The sequence below is a fragment of the Setaria italica genome, chromosome IV (genome assembly GCF_000263155.2).
Source record: "Setaria italica strain Yugu1 chromosome IV, Setaria_italica_v2.0, whole genome shotgun sequence".
NCBI lineage: Eukaryota > Viridiplantae > Streptophyta > Magnoliopsida > Poales > Poaceae > Setaria > Setaria italica.
In genome coordinates, this window is record NC_028453.1 from 936,873 (window position 1) to 951,257 (window position 14,385).

The following is a 14,385-nucleotide window of genomic DNA, read 5'->3' on the forward strand; positions in this document are numbered from 1 at the left end:
TACTACTTTCATACAACTTCAAGTAAGTGTGTGTATACCGTCTACTTTCGTTATCTTTTTCCTTACCTGATTAATGTTAGTTAGCTCTAATATGCATGAACATTTTACGTACGCAGCTTCCACTGGATCCTTATTATAATTGAGCCTGAAAGAAGCCACGTCACTGTCTTCGATTCATTGAGGAAAGATCCGGTTGAGTACCAAGACATGCAAGACATGCTAGGCTTGTAATAATTCTAGACTTTTATCTCTATGCAAAAGTTTGTTTCCTAAATTTTATCCCTGTTACACTATATCATTCATTATTCTAATCCGCAGCGCATGGAAACAATTCATAAGGACACACAAAGGTCCATTCAAAGAAAAACTTACATGGAACACAGACTTCCCGGTACGTATGAAGTCTGCACATTTATTACATTGTATAACACGAATATTTCATAACTTATTTTTTTCCGCACTGAAGTGCTTAAGACAGGAACCCGGGAATAATCTATGTGGCTACTACATCTGTGAGCACATGCACAGTTTTATGGGATCCAAGGGACTAAAGATGACGCCGCACAACTTTAAAGTACGTAAAATAAAACTATTACTAGTTAATTATTTTCTAGCTCCTTATATTTAATTGTTCGTGTAACATTCACAAATTTTCAAATTATAGATGTTGAATATTCAATAAGGACTCTTGAAGGAAGAAAGAGTAGCGGCAATATGTGAAGGTCTCATTGGATTCCTAATGGACGAGGTGGTAAATCCAAAAGGAGAATTTTATTAGATGGACTACAATTAGACCCTCCGAGCAACACCTCGACGGGAAGATTGTAGATATATAGTTTGATTTATTTGTATATATAATACGCGCTAAGATCGATTTGTACCAGTTGAATTGTGTATATGAATTGTGTATATATATAGTAATTGTATAATTACAAATTTTATTCATTTAAATACTAGTTGATTTCATTATAAAAAAAATCTCAACTACTAAAGGTTCACAAAAGGGCCGCGGTACTACATACGTGATGCATGAAAATTTCAGACGCCATGCAGAGCGCCATTTAGTCCCGGTTGGATTTCCAACCAGGACTAAAGGGTAACCCTTTACTCCCGGTTGGGAAACCCAACCGGAACTAAAGGGGCACCCTTTACTCCCGGTTGCTTTTACCAACCGGGAGTAAAGGGCCTGTCCCGCGCCTGGCGTGGCAGGCCCTTTGGTGTCACCAACCGGGACTAAAGGGTGACCTTTACTCCCGGTTGAAAGACCCAGGACTAAAGACCCCCCCTTTTGTCCCGGTTGGTTTATCCCGGATGGATTTTCAGGAGATATGCACCCTACCAACCGGGACTAAAGGCCAGTTCTCTACTAGTGAGAAAACACACTTGTTGACAAAATAACCATCACCATGATTAACCACATGTCCACAGAAAAGGATAGGATAAAGGGGACAAGTTTCCCATTACATATTACGAAACAAAATATCCTGCCCATAGTTTTTAGAGAAACGATAACAAAAGTAGAACTAGGATGTGCTAGTTTAGTTCCTGGTCTTCTTGGCTGCCCTTGGAGATTCATTATCATCCATCTTTCCCTTTCCCTTCTGCCTCTTCGAAGAGGGGACCTTCCTGGAGCTCTTCCTTGGTCCTATCGGCTGCTGCACCTGGGTCTTCCCTTTTAAGATATCTTCAGGGATGGTGTTTGCGTTCATTTTACAGAAGTCTTCCCCAATCTTTGCCATCATCTTGCTAGATAATGTTGGTGGGGTAGTGGGGCAGGCCAAGCAGTTTCGACTGGGGCAGCTGGTGTGCTTGAATCCATCATTGCGGGTCCTGATTCTCGGACTTCTCCTGGCCTCTGTCTCTACCTGAGGTGTGAGGTGCTTGCTCTTTTCCTGTTCTGGTGCCCACATGTTAGATAACAAAGTCAAGTAACACTGAGACCTTTCACTGTCTTATCTTTACTCTTTAATCGGTTACACGGAATATGAACACACACACATGGCTATATGCGCATATGCCGATATGCATGCACACTACACGTGCAGGTTGTACTCGATAGCATGCCTAGCTACAAGATTTTTACCACCAAAACACCACGAAACATGTAAAAGGTGGGCATCAAGATTTAAACTCAAGTTCTGATCTTATGGAAATGATGACTGCTTGGAGATAGTAGGCACCAACATGGGGAGATAGCAGAAATGATAGCATGCCATCTGATGAGATATTAGTACACAAGATAAAGCAACTGATTCTGATATTGATCATGTGATATCCCAAGAATTTTTGGTGGAGAAGAACCAAAGGGACAAAAAAAGGGGGAGGCTAGGTGGCGGGAGTGGAGGAAACAATCTAAGGACAAAGTGATCCCATTGCAAAAAATTGAGTGGAAGAATCATTTGACTTAGTTTTAACGCTGGAAACTCATCATTGTTCCCAAAAGATTTAGCAGAGTAGCAAAATGCAGGAGGAGCCTTCCGAAGCTTTCCTGCTTTAAGGATTTGGCATCTCATAGACAATCTTACTTTATTTTTAGCTTCCTTTTCATTTAATCATGCACTCGTGTTTCTCACCCATATTTCATATACAGGGAAGGGTGGCTATGACCTATATGGCCTTCCTTTTCTCCAATATGATGTTGTCTTGTCTCTCACTTTCAAGCATCATACTCCGGAGATTACTAAGTTCGATCTGGATTTTTTTTTCCTCTCAGTAGTATACGCCCATAAGAACATTCCTTCATCAATTTACGAAGGAAACACCAAATGCATGGTTGCCTTAATTTTGAGATCACGATATCTGTAATGATTGTGATTAGGAGCTTTGCAACATGGAGGAGTCCTTAGGATTTTCCTTTCTCAGCTTTTCCGATGTTTATAATTGGTGGTACTTCGTCTTTGCATTTTGAAGGGCTATAAAAGATCTATATTTTATCGTTCTAGATCGACATTACAGCTAACTCATCGCAGCCATAAAGACCTTCAAAACAGTAAAGAATTTTCTTTGAGCCAAATTCAATTAAGAATCAGTACTACGCGTGTTTCATGCATGCATCACTATAAAACACTTTAGAAATTAAAGAGTACCTTCGTTCCTTTGCTATTGCTGCTTTGGAACTTCTTTTCTTTGTCAATGCAAATTATTTGATGCTCTAATCAATGCTAATCTTTTGGCCATGAAACAAAGAAGAAATGAGCCACATATTAGGTCGTGTCGTCGATTCCTTGTCCATGATGCACTCATGCCAGATGCCAGGTAATTAATTAACTAGACGCAAATAACCGGCAGGGGAGCTGGTGGTACGCCGGTCACTTGAGCGGCGTCGGGGAAGAAGCTGACCGGCGCGACCTTGATGTCGTACAGCCGCGTCTGCGCGAAGCCGACCTTAAATCTTGTTAGCGTGGTGACTGTCACGGCGAAAGCATGTATTATTGTTGTATATACACTATTGGAAAACTGAGCATTGGTCCTAACCCTTAATACCAGTTGGTTTTTGACCTGATACATGTGATAGCAACTTAACTCTGTTATTGGCAAATAGGAAATGCAATTTTGAGCCGGCAAATAAGGAAGCCAAACTTTTTTGGTGGCAAATAAGGAAGCCAAACTTTTTGGGTGGCAAATAAGCACGCATCACACGGCAGGTAAAACTTCATGCATCAACTTGAGTTATGCCCTTCCGTGGGTAATTAAAATAAGCTCATTCATGAAATTATCAAGAAAAATAAACGTTCTTTGATTTGATCACTGCGACCTTTCATATGGCATGGGCTTTGATTTTTTAGCTTCTAACTAGCAGCTTACAGTGGGATGAAAACAAAATCAAGAAGATCTTTGTCTCTACTTGTTATTAATGCTGGACTGAAAACACGTGGAAAGGAAAAAAAAACTGCATATTTTGTATTGGTAGGAATGAAGTGCAAAACATAATAAAACTATAAACTTACCACAATAATTTGGATAGAAATGCAGGCAAAATTTGTGAATCGGAAGAGACAAAAGGACATAAGAAAATATTTTTGTGCATGTAAAAAAAATTCTTTAAACCTCTTGTGGAATGAGCTATTCCTAGAAGAACCATGAAAATGGGAAGAAAGCAAAATGAAAGCATAAAGAGTAAGGCACCTGCCCAAGCTTGAATTATGCATGCATATTGGTAGGGCCAGCCCTGGGGGGGGGCAGGGGGGGCGGCTGCCCAGGGCCCCCAAATCCCAGGGGCCCCACCCCCACGTGTCAGGCGCGTGCAGGAGCACCTAGGCAGCACCCAGAACGCCCAGTGCACAGGTGACACACTGACAGACCCAACATGCAACAATATAACAAGGCCTGAATACAACCCGAGGCCCCCAGGAGTAGGAAGAAATGAAACGTCGAAACAACAAACAAAAGCCTGCAGGCTGCAGAAAAGTACGGCCCCACCCCAAGGTGTCAAGCCTAAAGGCTGAGGCAGTCGAACAGGGAAACGCGACGCGCACGCGAATAGGGGTTTGTTTAGTTGCCCAATTCTTGACAACCAAAATCACTACGTCAGCACTATAGCATACTGTAGCGTTTCGTTTGTATTTGTGAATTATTGTCCAAATATTGACTAATTAGGCTCAAAAGATTCGTCTCGCAAAGTACAACCAAACTGTGCAATTAGTTTTTGATTTCATCTACATTCAGTACTCCTTGCATGTACCGTAAGTTTGATGTGATGGGGAATCTTCTTTTTTGTATAGTGCCAAAGTTGGGATTTTGGGGTACCTAAACAAGGCCTAAATCGCACACGCCGTAGCGCCGCCTAGGGGCTAGGGCTGCCGCCGCGCCAAAAGTTGCTCTGCCTGCTACCGTGCTGCGCGCTTGCGCCCGACGGTCGCACTCCTGCCTTCCCGCGCATGCTCGTGATCCTCTCGTGCGTGTATTGTTCCGGGTTACTGTTTGACTTTGCCGCACAAGATCAGGTTGTTCATGTTCAATTGCGTCGGCACCCAAGTACACTATACGATTGCTAATTCTTCGTACCATTAATTATTAATTTACTATCATAAATTATTTAATTTCAACTAATTTATAACTATTGTATATTTATAATAATTTCAACACTATGGGATATCATGTCGTCTAGAAAATATGAATCAGGGCGGTGAGAAAAAGAAAAGAAAACGACGTGTGGATGAGTTGATAGAATCATAAAGAGGAGCTATGGATAAATTTTGCAAGAGTTATCTGGGCCCTGAGAGTAATACGGACGTTTCGATAAACCCAGATGAGTTGGTAATAATTGTTGCGGATAAACCAACTAATAGGAATCATGAAGAAAATGTTAACATCAACGTCGATGATAAGAATGTAAGTATTTATTGGTAACATTTCATATATATTTGTATAATGTTTATATTAAAGGGTCCCGAATTTTACTTTCGCCCAGGGTCTCCCAAATCTCAGGACCGGCCCTGCATATTGGCATCTGGAGCATTCTTTGATTTAACTATTAGGTGTTTGTGCCTATAAATTTTGAACTTCCAGGCATGGTCGAGCAGCTAATCGACTGCAGTGGCTGCGTAGAGGAATAACCAAAATACAAACCCTAGCCATGGTTTGGGTTTTGGTGCCACTGCTCCTCCTCCTCCTCGTGTCTGGTTCTTCTTCTCCAGTTGTCCATGCAGCAGATCATGATGGAGACGACTACATGATGGTGGCAATGAACTCGCTGAAACCGGAAGCCACCTGCTTGGGGCACAGGGGTAAGTACACGCGCCAACACCTCTCTTTATTCAACTGATATTTTTTAGAATGCAACATGTTGATCACCCCAGAACGAAAATTAAGCTATAGCAGAACAGAAAAATTAATATTTTTGGTGACAGAGATTCCACCGCAGAACGGCACCTGGGTACCATTGCATCACCCGCTTGGGCCGTGCTCGCCGTCGCCATCAGGTAAGCCGCCGTCCTTGGACGACCTGCTCCGGCAGGACCAGCTCCGCGTCGACCACATCCACAGGAGGCTGTCGGGAGACGTCGGCGACGACAAGACGGGCTCCAACAAGACTGAGGAGCCTGTAGTCATCGTAAGCCAGGAGTACCACCAGCTCGCTAGTAATTTCAGCGTGGGCTCCAATGTATCTCGGGCTCCGCCTCCGGCTCCGACTCAAGACTACGTAGGAACAACCAGCTCTCTAGTGTATTTACTATGAAAAACCTTCCTCCAGAACCTCACAATTACTACCGTCTCTTACAATGTCTTGCAGCCGCAGAGCATTGATCTGGCGGCGATCGGCGGCGGTCGGCAGAGGCTGCCAGGAGTGATCCAGACGATGGTGCTCGACACGGCGAGCGACGTGCCGTGGGTGCAGTGCGTGCCGTGCCCCATCCCGCCGTGCCACCCGCAGACCAACACCTTCTACGACCCGACCAAGTCTCCCACCTACGCCGCCTTCCGCTGCAGCTCCTCGACCTGCCGGCAACTCGGCCCCTACGCCAACGGCTGTGTCGGCAACCAGTGCCAGTACAAGGTCACCTACCCCGACGGCTCGTCATCGTCGGGGACGTACGTCTCTGACTTGCTCACCATCAACCCCACGAACTCCATCGCCAAGTTCCAGTTCGGCTGCAGCCACGTCGAGCAGGGCACCTTCAACAACCGCACCGCCGGGATCATGGCGCTCGGCGGCGGCCCTGAGTCGCTTGTGTCCCAGGCCGCCTCCATCTACGGCAACGCCTTCTCCTACTGCGCCCCGCCGACGGCGAGCCACAAGGGGTTCTTCCGCCTCGGCGTGCCGCGCGTTGCCGCCACCAGGTACGTGGTGACACCCATGCTCAGGTACAAGCAGGTGCCCACGTTCTACCGCGTCCTGCTCCGGGACATCGCCGTCGCCGGGGGGCGGCTCAACGTCCAGCCTGTGGTGTTCGCCGCCGGGTCGGTGCTGGACTCCCGCACCATCATCAGCCGACTGCCGGCGACGGCGTACCAGGCGCTGCGGGCGGCGTTCAGGAACGCCATGAGGATGTACCGCATGGCACCCCCCAAGGGGAGCCTGGACACCTGCTACGACTTCACCGGCGTCGTCGGCACCGTCCGGCTGCCGAAGATCACGCTGGTGTTCGACAAGAACGCCGTCGTGGAGCTTGACCCGTCGGGGATCCTGTTCAACGACTGCCTCGCCTTCATCCCCAACCGCGACGACAGCATGCCTGGCATCCTTGGCAACGTGCAGCAGCAGACGATCGAGGTGCTCTATGATGTCGGCGGCGGGGCTGTAGGGTTCCGCCGTAACGCGTGCTGAGCGCGATGGCGGTCGGGAGGATGCTCTGCTCTCGACGTATGAGCCAGGGAGTTTTCAAGCTGATCCACATGCCTTTACAAGCAGCTACCACCTCATAGAACCAAGATTTGCATTGGTGTGAGGCTTGCCTATGTATATGATTTACCTTTAATTTGTCGTTGTGCTATTACCCCGTATTTTTTATAATTTAATGCATAACTCATATATTGTGTTGTTTTTTAAGTTGTCCCATAATAATTGTGTAAACCTCTAAATCTATATGTGGAACAAATATATGATGTGAATGCATTGCAAACTTGTACAATAGTGCATAAATAAATGGTCTTGTAGTACTAGATTTTAGCTTAGAAGACGGTTGTTTCACGATCAATAACATTTTCATATCACACATTAAGGACTCTCTTTCTTCCACATCATATTTATAGCTCTACCACCATAACAATATCCAATTCCAAATATGTAAATTAATATCAACATATGTATAGGTCAGCGCACACGTCTGAAAAGCAAAATACAAATCACAAGACAATAATGCAGCAAGGGAAAAGAATCTTGCCTCCGCTTTTTCTTCCCTCAAGAATGGGGCTTGAAGAGCTAAAACTCGAAGATAAAAATGAAGATGCATCACTTTTAGATGCACGACAGATAAAAATGAAGATGCATCACTTGTAGATGCACGACAGATTGGCGAATCCATAAAAGAAATGGAGGGTCCAAGTGTAGCAAAACTGTAAATTTGAGGGGCCTAATCAAGATAAATGAACTCGTTAGGCTCATCATGATTTGGCTCCCCTATGCAACACCCCCCCCCCCACCAACCCCTCCAATGCTCTGCGCTGATGATGGAGTCCACCGCGAAATGCTGAAACCACACGCCTATATTTGGAAGATTCTTTACATAATGAACACAAACCAAGAGTCGTAATATTAGAGAGTTTAAAACCAAGTTTTAGATAAAATGTGCTTTTCAATATTGGTTTTAAACATAATCTGCCTGGTTTAAAAGGTCCTTAGCAATAATTGTTGTATAGAGAAGAATATGACACTATTGGAAACCGGTTTTTTCCTGTGGGTGAAAAACTGATAGGAAAATTGGAAACCCCGACAAGAAAATGGAAAACAATTTTCCAGTCGAGAATCATTCTCGACAGGCAAATACCGACCGGGCTAGCTTGACAGGGAAACTAAAATTGCCTGACGGGCAACCGACCAAAATGATTTTCCTATCGGTTCCACCCCAACAGGAAAATAAATTCTGCCACCGATAGGAAAACCCTTATTCCTGTTGCCAAAAACCTGATAGGAAAATAAAACATAACCGACAGGATAAATATTATCCTGTCAAAAGAATAATCGTCAACGAAATTAGTATCCCTATTTTTTTACCGACAGAGAAATATGTCATCCTTGATGATGTCATTCCAATAGGACATTATTCATTTTCAGAAATGATAATTCCAATTAAATCTGAATCATTCACATAATAGTCCATTTATGGCACATCACAACTTAATCATACAACTTGCTTAACTACACCAGAGCTCGACCATTACACATCATACATATAAGATGATGTCCAAATGTTTGGCTTAAACACCAATGTCACTGTGTCACATGTCTTCCCAAAAGCAAGTGTATCTCCTACCAACTAAGTATATGCAGACCAAACACTTCAAAACATTACAAGTTGAGTTCACAACAGTGAAAATTCAAAAACTAAAAAATAGCATGACGTTTTTGCACAACTGACCAGCCCATCACATAGCTTGGCTTCCACTATTGCTATTGTGGCCACCATCATTGTCATTGTTATCGGATTCCGAGGCAGCATGACAAGAACCAGTAGCCTGCAATGAATTAGTTAGATTAGCTACTGTCATTATTTATCCATCTAATGTCTAATGTCTTATGTATAAAGAATAGATCAAGTTGCATATCAGCAAGTCTCCAAACATTGGCACATAAGTATTTAGAAAGATGGAAATAAGGCAAGACCTCCTACAAGGAATAGGACTGTTTAATTATGTTCCAAATAGATGTTATGGCAACACGCATCAAAATAGAATTTGGGCAACAGGTATCAAGCGACGCGCAGTTAATTTATTTGGTAACTTTCCAATTGGTATATTTCTAGCAACCTGTACACACATGAATTAATTTTTTTTGATAAACAATTTCCAGATTACTCAAGTCACACGGTTGTATAAACTCAATTATTCTCTATCCAGCAAGTCACACATGTGCAAAATGGAAATATCCAAGATCCATAGACATGGATCCATCCACATCAATCCCGAATACTGGCTGCATCTATAATCACTCATAAACCATATATCTCAACAAGAACAGAGCACTGCAAGAAACTAATACTATCTCTGATTCTCAATTACTTTAATATTTAGTCTCTACTCTCTACAAGAACATATCAGAGTTTCAGAGCACCACATGTAGACAACAGAGGTGGGAGAGGGACCAACGAAGAGGAGAGTATTACCTGGATCTCATGTTGTGTTCCTGATTGTCGACTGCTAAGGAGGCATTTCGGCAAACACCTTACTTGCAGTTGAACTATACCTCTTAGATTGGACTTACCGGTCAAGGTGGTCTCCGCTCTCATGTCAGGTTGCAGCCTTTGCTGGAGGTTTTGCCACTCGCTACCTTGCCGGAGTCTCGGCCACAGCGGCCTCCAGTGTCGCCTCCAGTCTAAAGCAACTATCACAGTACATAACTAATACAAAATAGCATAAGATAACATTGTAAGAAATAGTCCTCACAACTTAACTGTAATTCATCACTGGGCAAATGACAGTAGTATTGCACTTATTAAATCTATCAAGTACCATACACCTGTAGCATGAAAGCATCACACCAATATATGCTAGTCGATGCTATATCACCAGAATACTTCAAGTTTTGGACAATCTAATTGTTCTGTTAAAACATGACACAAATTATTTTTGAGGAAAATAATCACCAGGTAGGTAGAGCAAGCACTAGCATTAGTCTAGTACCCTACCTCACTATATATCAGCCTATCACAAAATTCATCATAACTATCAATTGGTTACTGCAATTTGAAATACATCTGATAGGAGTTCAGAGATATGACAGATTTCCTGGATTTGTCATGTGAACTGCTAGAAGAGAAGAAACTCAATACCTTGCTTTCTTTTGGTGACCTTCCTGGAGAGATTCTCCCATGGTATACCTTGCTTTCTTCACGTCAAGGAGGATGCCACCATGAACTTGCACCGGATCAGCAAGGGGAGGACGGAGCCGACGGGGATAACAGGCTGCCTGTGACAACCACCACACAATCACTCAGATCTACACAGTAAAGAAGAGGAGGGTTCGAGGACAAACAGATTTACCTCGGTGTACCATGTGCGGCAACTACAGATGGAGGAAACGTGGCTGGATCTTGGGAACATTGGAGCTTCGCGACTTGGGGGTTCATCAACGTGGGGGGCCATCGACAGCCTCGCAGCTTGGGGGCCATTCACCGTCAGGCGCGGCGTGTCTTCGGCGGGAGGCAGCGCAAAGCCTCGCCCCTACTGATGAGCGGCGGCACAAAGCATCGTCCCCCACCGGCGGAGCGCTTGGGACAAAGGCGCGACCGAGGGATGGGGGGTGGGCGATGCGGGAGCTCGAGATGGTGGCGCGGGAGGCTGGGGAAAAAATGGAGTGGCGGCGCAGGAGGGGAAAGAAGGGGTGGCAGGACGCGGGAGGCCGGGAGCTCGGTGGATGGCGGCGCGGGAGGCGGACCGAGTTTTGGGTGGCCGGGCGGCGCGGGAGAGGAAAGAACGGGCAGCGGGATGTGGGAGGCCTGGAGCTCGGTGGAGATTTTGGGTGGCGGCGCAGGAGGGGAAAGGAGCGCCACATGCAGGGAGGGAGGGAAGGTTTTAGGGTTTTTCATTTTCCCGCTGTACCTCCTCGTGGGCCCAAAATTGTCGCCGCTCGATCCAAAAAGTTGAGGAACAATTTTTCTGAGGGCGTGGTATAATTTCCTTGAGTGTTGTGTAAAACACACAAATTAATTCATAATTTTCCTGAGTGTTATATAATTTTTTTTGCGTTTACTCCTCACCGACAGATTAATTCATCATTTTCCTGTGAATACTCGTATTTCCCCGTGGGTTACGTAGAGCCCGACAGAATAATAAATATTTTCGTGTGTGTTTTCATAAAAACCATCAAAATAATTAATTACCCAGAATAATAGATATTTTGTGTTTTCATAAAAACCGTCAAAATAATTAATTACCCATCGGGAAAAAGCGGTTTCCAGTAGTGTGATCATGTTAACAATATTTTTCATACTCCTGACAGTGATCCCTCAAAGATGATGCGCAGGAATAGCCTATGCAAATCTTTGAAAACTTAGAGAACCATACATCTTTGATCTTTCTCTCTGAATCTTCAAGATATACATGGTGGTTATTAGTCAAATCCTCCAACCTAAATGTGACATATGGTGATATGAGGTGCATAAACATACACGAGTATACCACATCCTCTTTTCTTTTTTATAGTTATGAGCGTGCACTTGACATATCCATCTGCTCTTTGAATACATTAGATAGCACATTTTTCCAATTTCAATTGTCATGTCGTCGCAGCATGCATGATCTCCGTGTTCTCATCGGGCCTCATTCTCCTCTCCTTGTGATTGGTGCAGTCTTTTTCGAACTGTTGGTATTGTTACCTTTTCTTTTTTTTTTCCTTTTCTCCAAATATGTTGTGGACACCTTATTCAGCAACCCACACATCATCTTTTTCTTTTGAATGATCACAGAAATTATCACAGACGATAATTATACTTACAAACCTTCCTACAGGCGGACCATAAAATATACACTACTGAAAAAATGACCTCCGGTACCGGTTCCCAACCCCCCTCTAGTACTGGTTGGGCAATCGGTACAGTCCATCTAGTACTAGAAGGGGTCCCTCTACGGTTGCAATAACCGGTACTTGAGGGTATTAAAAAATAAAGAAAAAAAATCAAATCCCCCCGCCAGCCCCACCCCCACCCCCACCGCCTCCTTCTCCTCCCTTGCCGCCGCCGCCGCCCCTCCCCTCCACCACACCCCGCCATTCGCCGCCTAGGGTATTACGTAGGGTATTACGCGACCTAGCAGCCCGAACCTATCTAAATTATGTGCCTTGCGTCACCATCGTCTCCTTGATTCTCAACGTCCCCACCGAACAAAAGACCTCCTAGGGGACTCCCTAGGTGGGTTGCTGGTCTAAAACACCGACAGCTGGCGCGCCAGGTAGGGGAAGTCGTCAAGTTTCTCTATGCGAGACCGATGGCAACAGTCATCTTCAAGCCAGCGCTCGCTTTCGAAACGGGCGCAACTTTCATCTTCGGCTCTTGGATCGCATCGCTGATGGCGCAGATCCTTCCAGCGCCGCATCATCGACGACCAGGAGAAGAAGCGCCTCGACGAGAATCCTCTTCATCGAGAAGCAGAAAACCTCGTCGAAAAATTTGACAAATTCAACTCAAGATTCGACCGCGACTCAGAGTCCGACAGCGACTCTGTGTCCGATGACCACTCCAAGTCCGACTGTAACTCGAAATTCGACTACAAATCCGGTTCCAGCTCCGAGTTCGATTTCAACTTGGAGTCCAATTCCAACTCCAAATCAACCGCGGATCAGACTCCGTTCGGACTCCGCAATGCAGCCACAGTTCACCAAAAGTCCCTTACTCGGATCTAACTCGAATTGAAGTCAGGCAAGGTCTACGACTATGACACGAATTCCGTCACAAAATTTCCACTATCAGGTCCAGCGCGAGGCCTGGTCATCACCTCAACACCACAAGGCAGATTCGTATATTGGCCGGAGATGAAGCCCTCGTTCCTCTCTGATGACTACGAATCTCGTCTCGTGGCCCACTTGGATACCTTACCATATCAAGAGGGTGTTCCCCTCACTTCGATCTGGGAAGATGACAGCACCACAGAGATCGCATCATCAAGCTCAGAGAGCTACTTTTCGGAAAGGGAAATTTTTGTCATCACCTTGCCAAGCAACATCGTGGCCAACACCAGCCAGAGAATGAATCTCTGACCAGGTCAACGTGTGGAAGTCTCACAAGACGAGATGTCAAACAATGCTCCACAAGGCAAAACGTCTTAACAGAGAAATCAAAGAAGAGCACGCAATATCGCTCAAGCAGAGCGTCGTCGACTACTTGACGCAGCTATTCCTATCGTCAACCCGGAAAGAGCATTTGATGCAGTGCAAGCACAAGAACATGACACTCCACTCGCAGCAATTGCCTCGATCAACCTCATTACAACCCTTATACCCCAAGACACAACTATTGAGGCTACAGCACAACTCGCGGGAAGAGGCAACGAGTTAATTGCACAACTCGCAGAGCAAGCCTACAAACTACTCAACAACGAGGCCCCAATCCCTTCCGTACATCGCAACTCGAGCCGACTACTACTGGAGAAAAGAAATGTTGCAAGATCTGTCGGAGCGCCGAAAAGCCCAAGGCAAAACCGAGACGTAGTCGACAGTCCAAGACACAACAGAAATGAACGAGAGGCTCATGGACGCAATAGGGATGTAGGCGAAACAAGTCACTCTAACTCTACACAAAGCCCTCCCCATCGCAGAACCGACCGAGAAACCTCAATCCTGAGTGATCTCCGGGAAGTACTCAACAACAACCGCAGCCGTCGTCGTGAGAAAGAAGCGGAGACTAGTGTCTACGACCATTTCCCAGCTTTTACCTCACGAATCATGAAGGCCACTCTACCGAGTAAATTCAAGCCAATGAGTATTACCAAATATGACGGAAAGCAAGATCCAATTCAATGGCTCCGGTGCTATTCACTCGCAGTCCAGGCTGCTGGGGGCAATGATGACATCAAAGTCCTTCACTTCCCCATGTGTATGGCACATGCACCCCTGACATGGCTCGAGTCTCTAAAACCCAAATCAATCAACTCATGGGAAGATCTAAGCAAAACCTTCACAAACAACTACGCGGGCTCCATGCAATGGCTGGGAAACAAGGTTGACTTAGCACAAGTCAAACAAAAGCAAAGCGAAACACTACGCGACTACTTATGTCGCTTCTTCGAGAAAAATGC

The 14,385-nt window shown here is 45.2% G+C and overlaps 1 protein-coding gene and 1 long non-coding RNA gene across 4 annotated transcripts; one reads left to right on the forward strand and one right to left on the reverse strand.

Annotated features, from left to right (window-relative positions):
• Nucleotides 1-5,538: 5,538 nt before the first annotated feature.
• On the forward strand, nt 5,539-7,498 carry LOC101781215 (aspartyl protease family protein At5g10770-like). Its single transcript, XM_022825698.1, has 3 exons — nt 5,539-5,726; nt 5,850-6,142; nt 6,233-7,498. The coding sequence occupies exons 1-3, from the start codon at nt 5,576-5,578 to the stop codon at nt 7,265-7,267; spliced, it is 1,479 nt and encodes a 492-aa protein (XP_022681433.1). The 5' UTR covers nt 5,539-5,575; the 3' UTR covers nt 7,268-7,498.
• A 1,224-nt stretch (nt 7,499-8,722) lies between these two features.
• On the reverse strand, nt 8,723-11,137 carry LOC101772417. Of its 3 annotated transcripts, none has more exons than XR_002677233.1 (3): nt 10,639-11,137; nt 10,428-10,564; nt 8,723-10,198 (listed from the first exon to the last, which is right to left on the reverse strand). It is a non-coding gene; the product is annotated as an uncharacterized LOC101772417 (long non-coding RNA). The 3 variants fall into 3 exon arrangements; XR_001163805.2 differs by having other exon boundaries at nt 8,723-9,114; nt 9,762-10,564; XR_001163804.2 differs by having other exon boundaries at nt 8,723-10,564.
• Between the last annotated feature and the right edge of the window lie 3,248 nt (nt 11,138-14,385).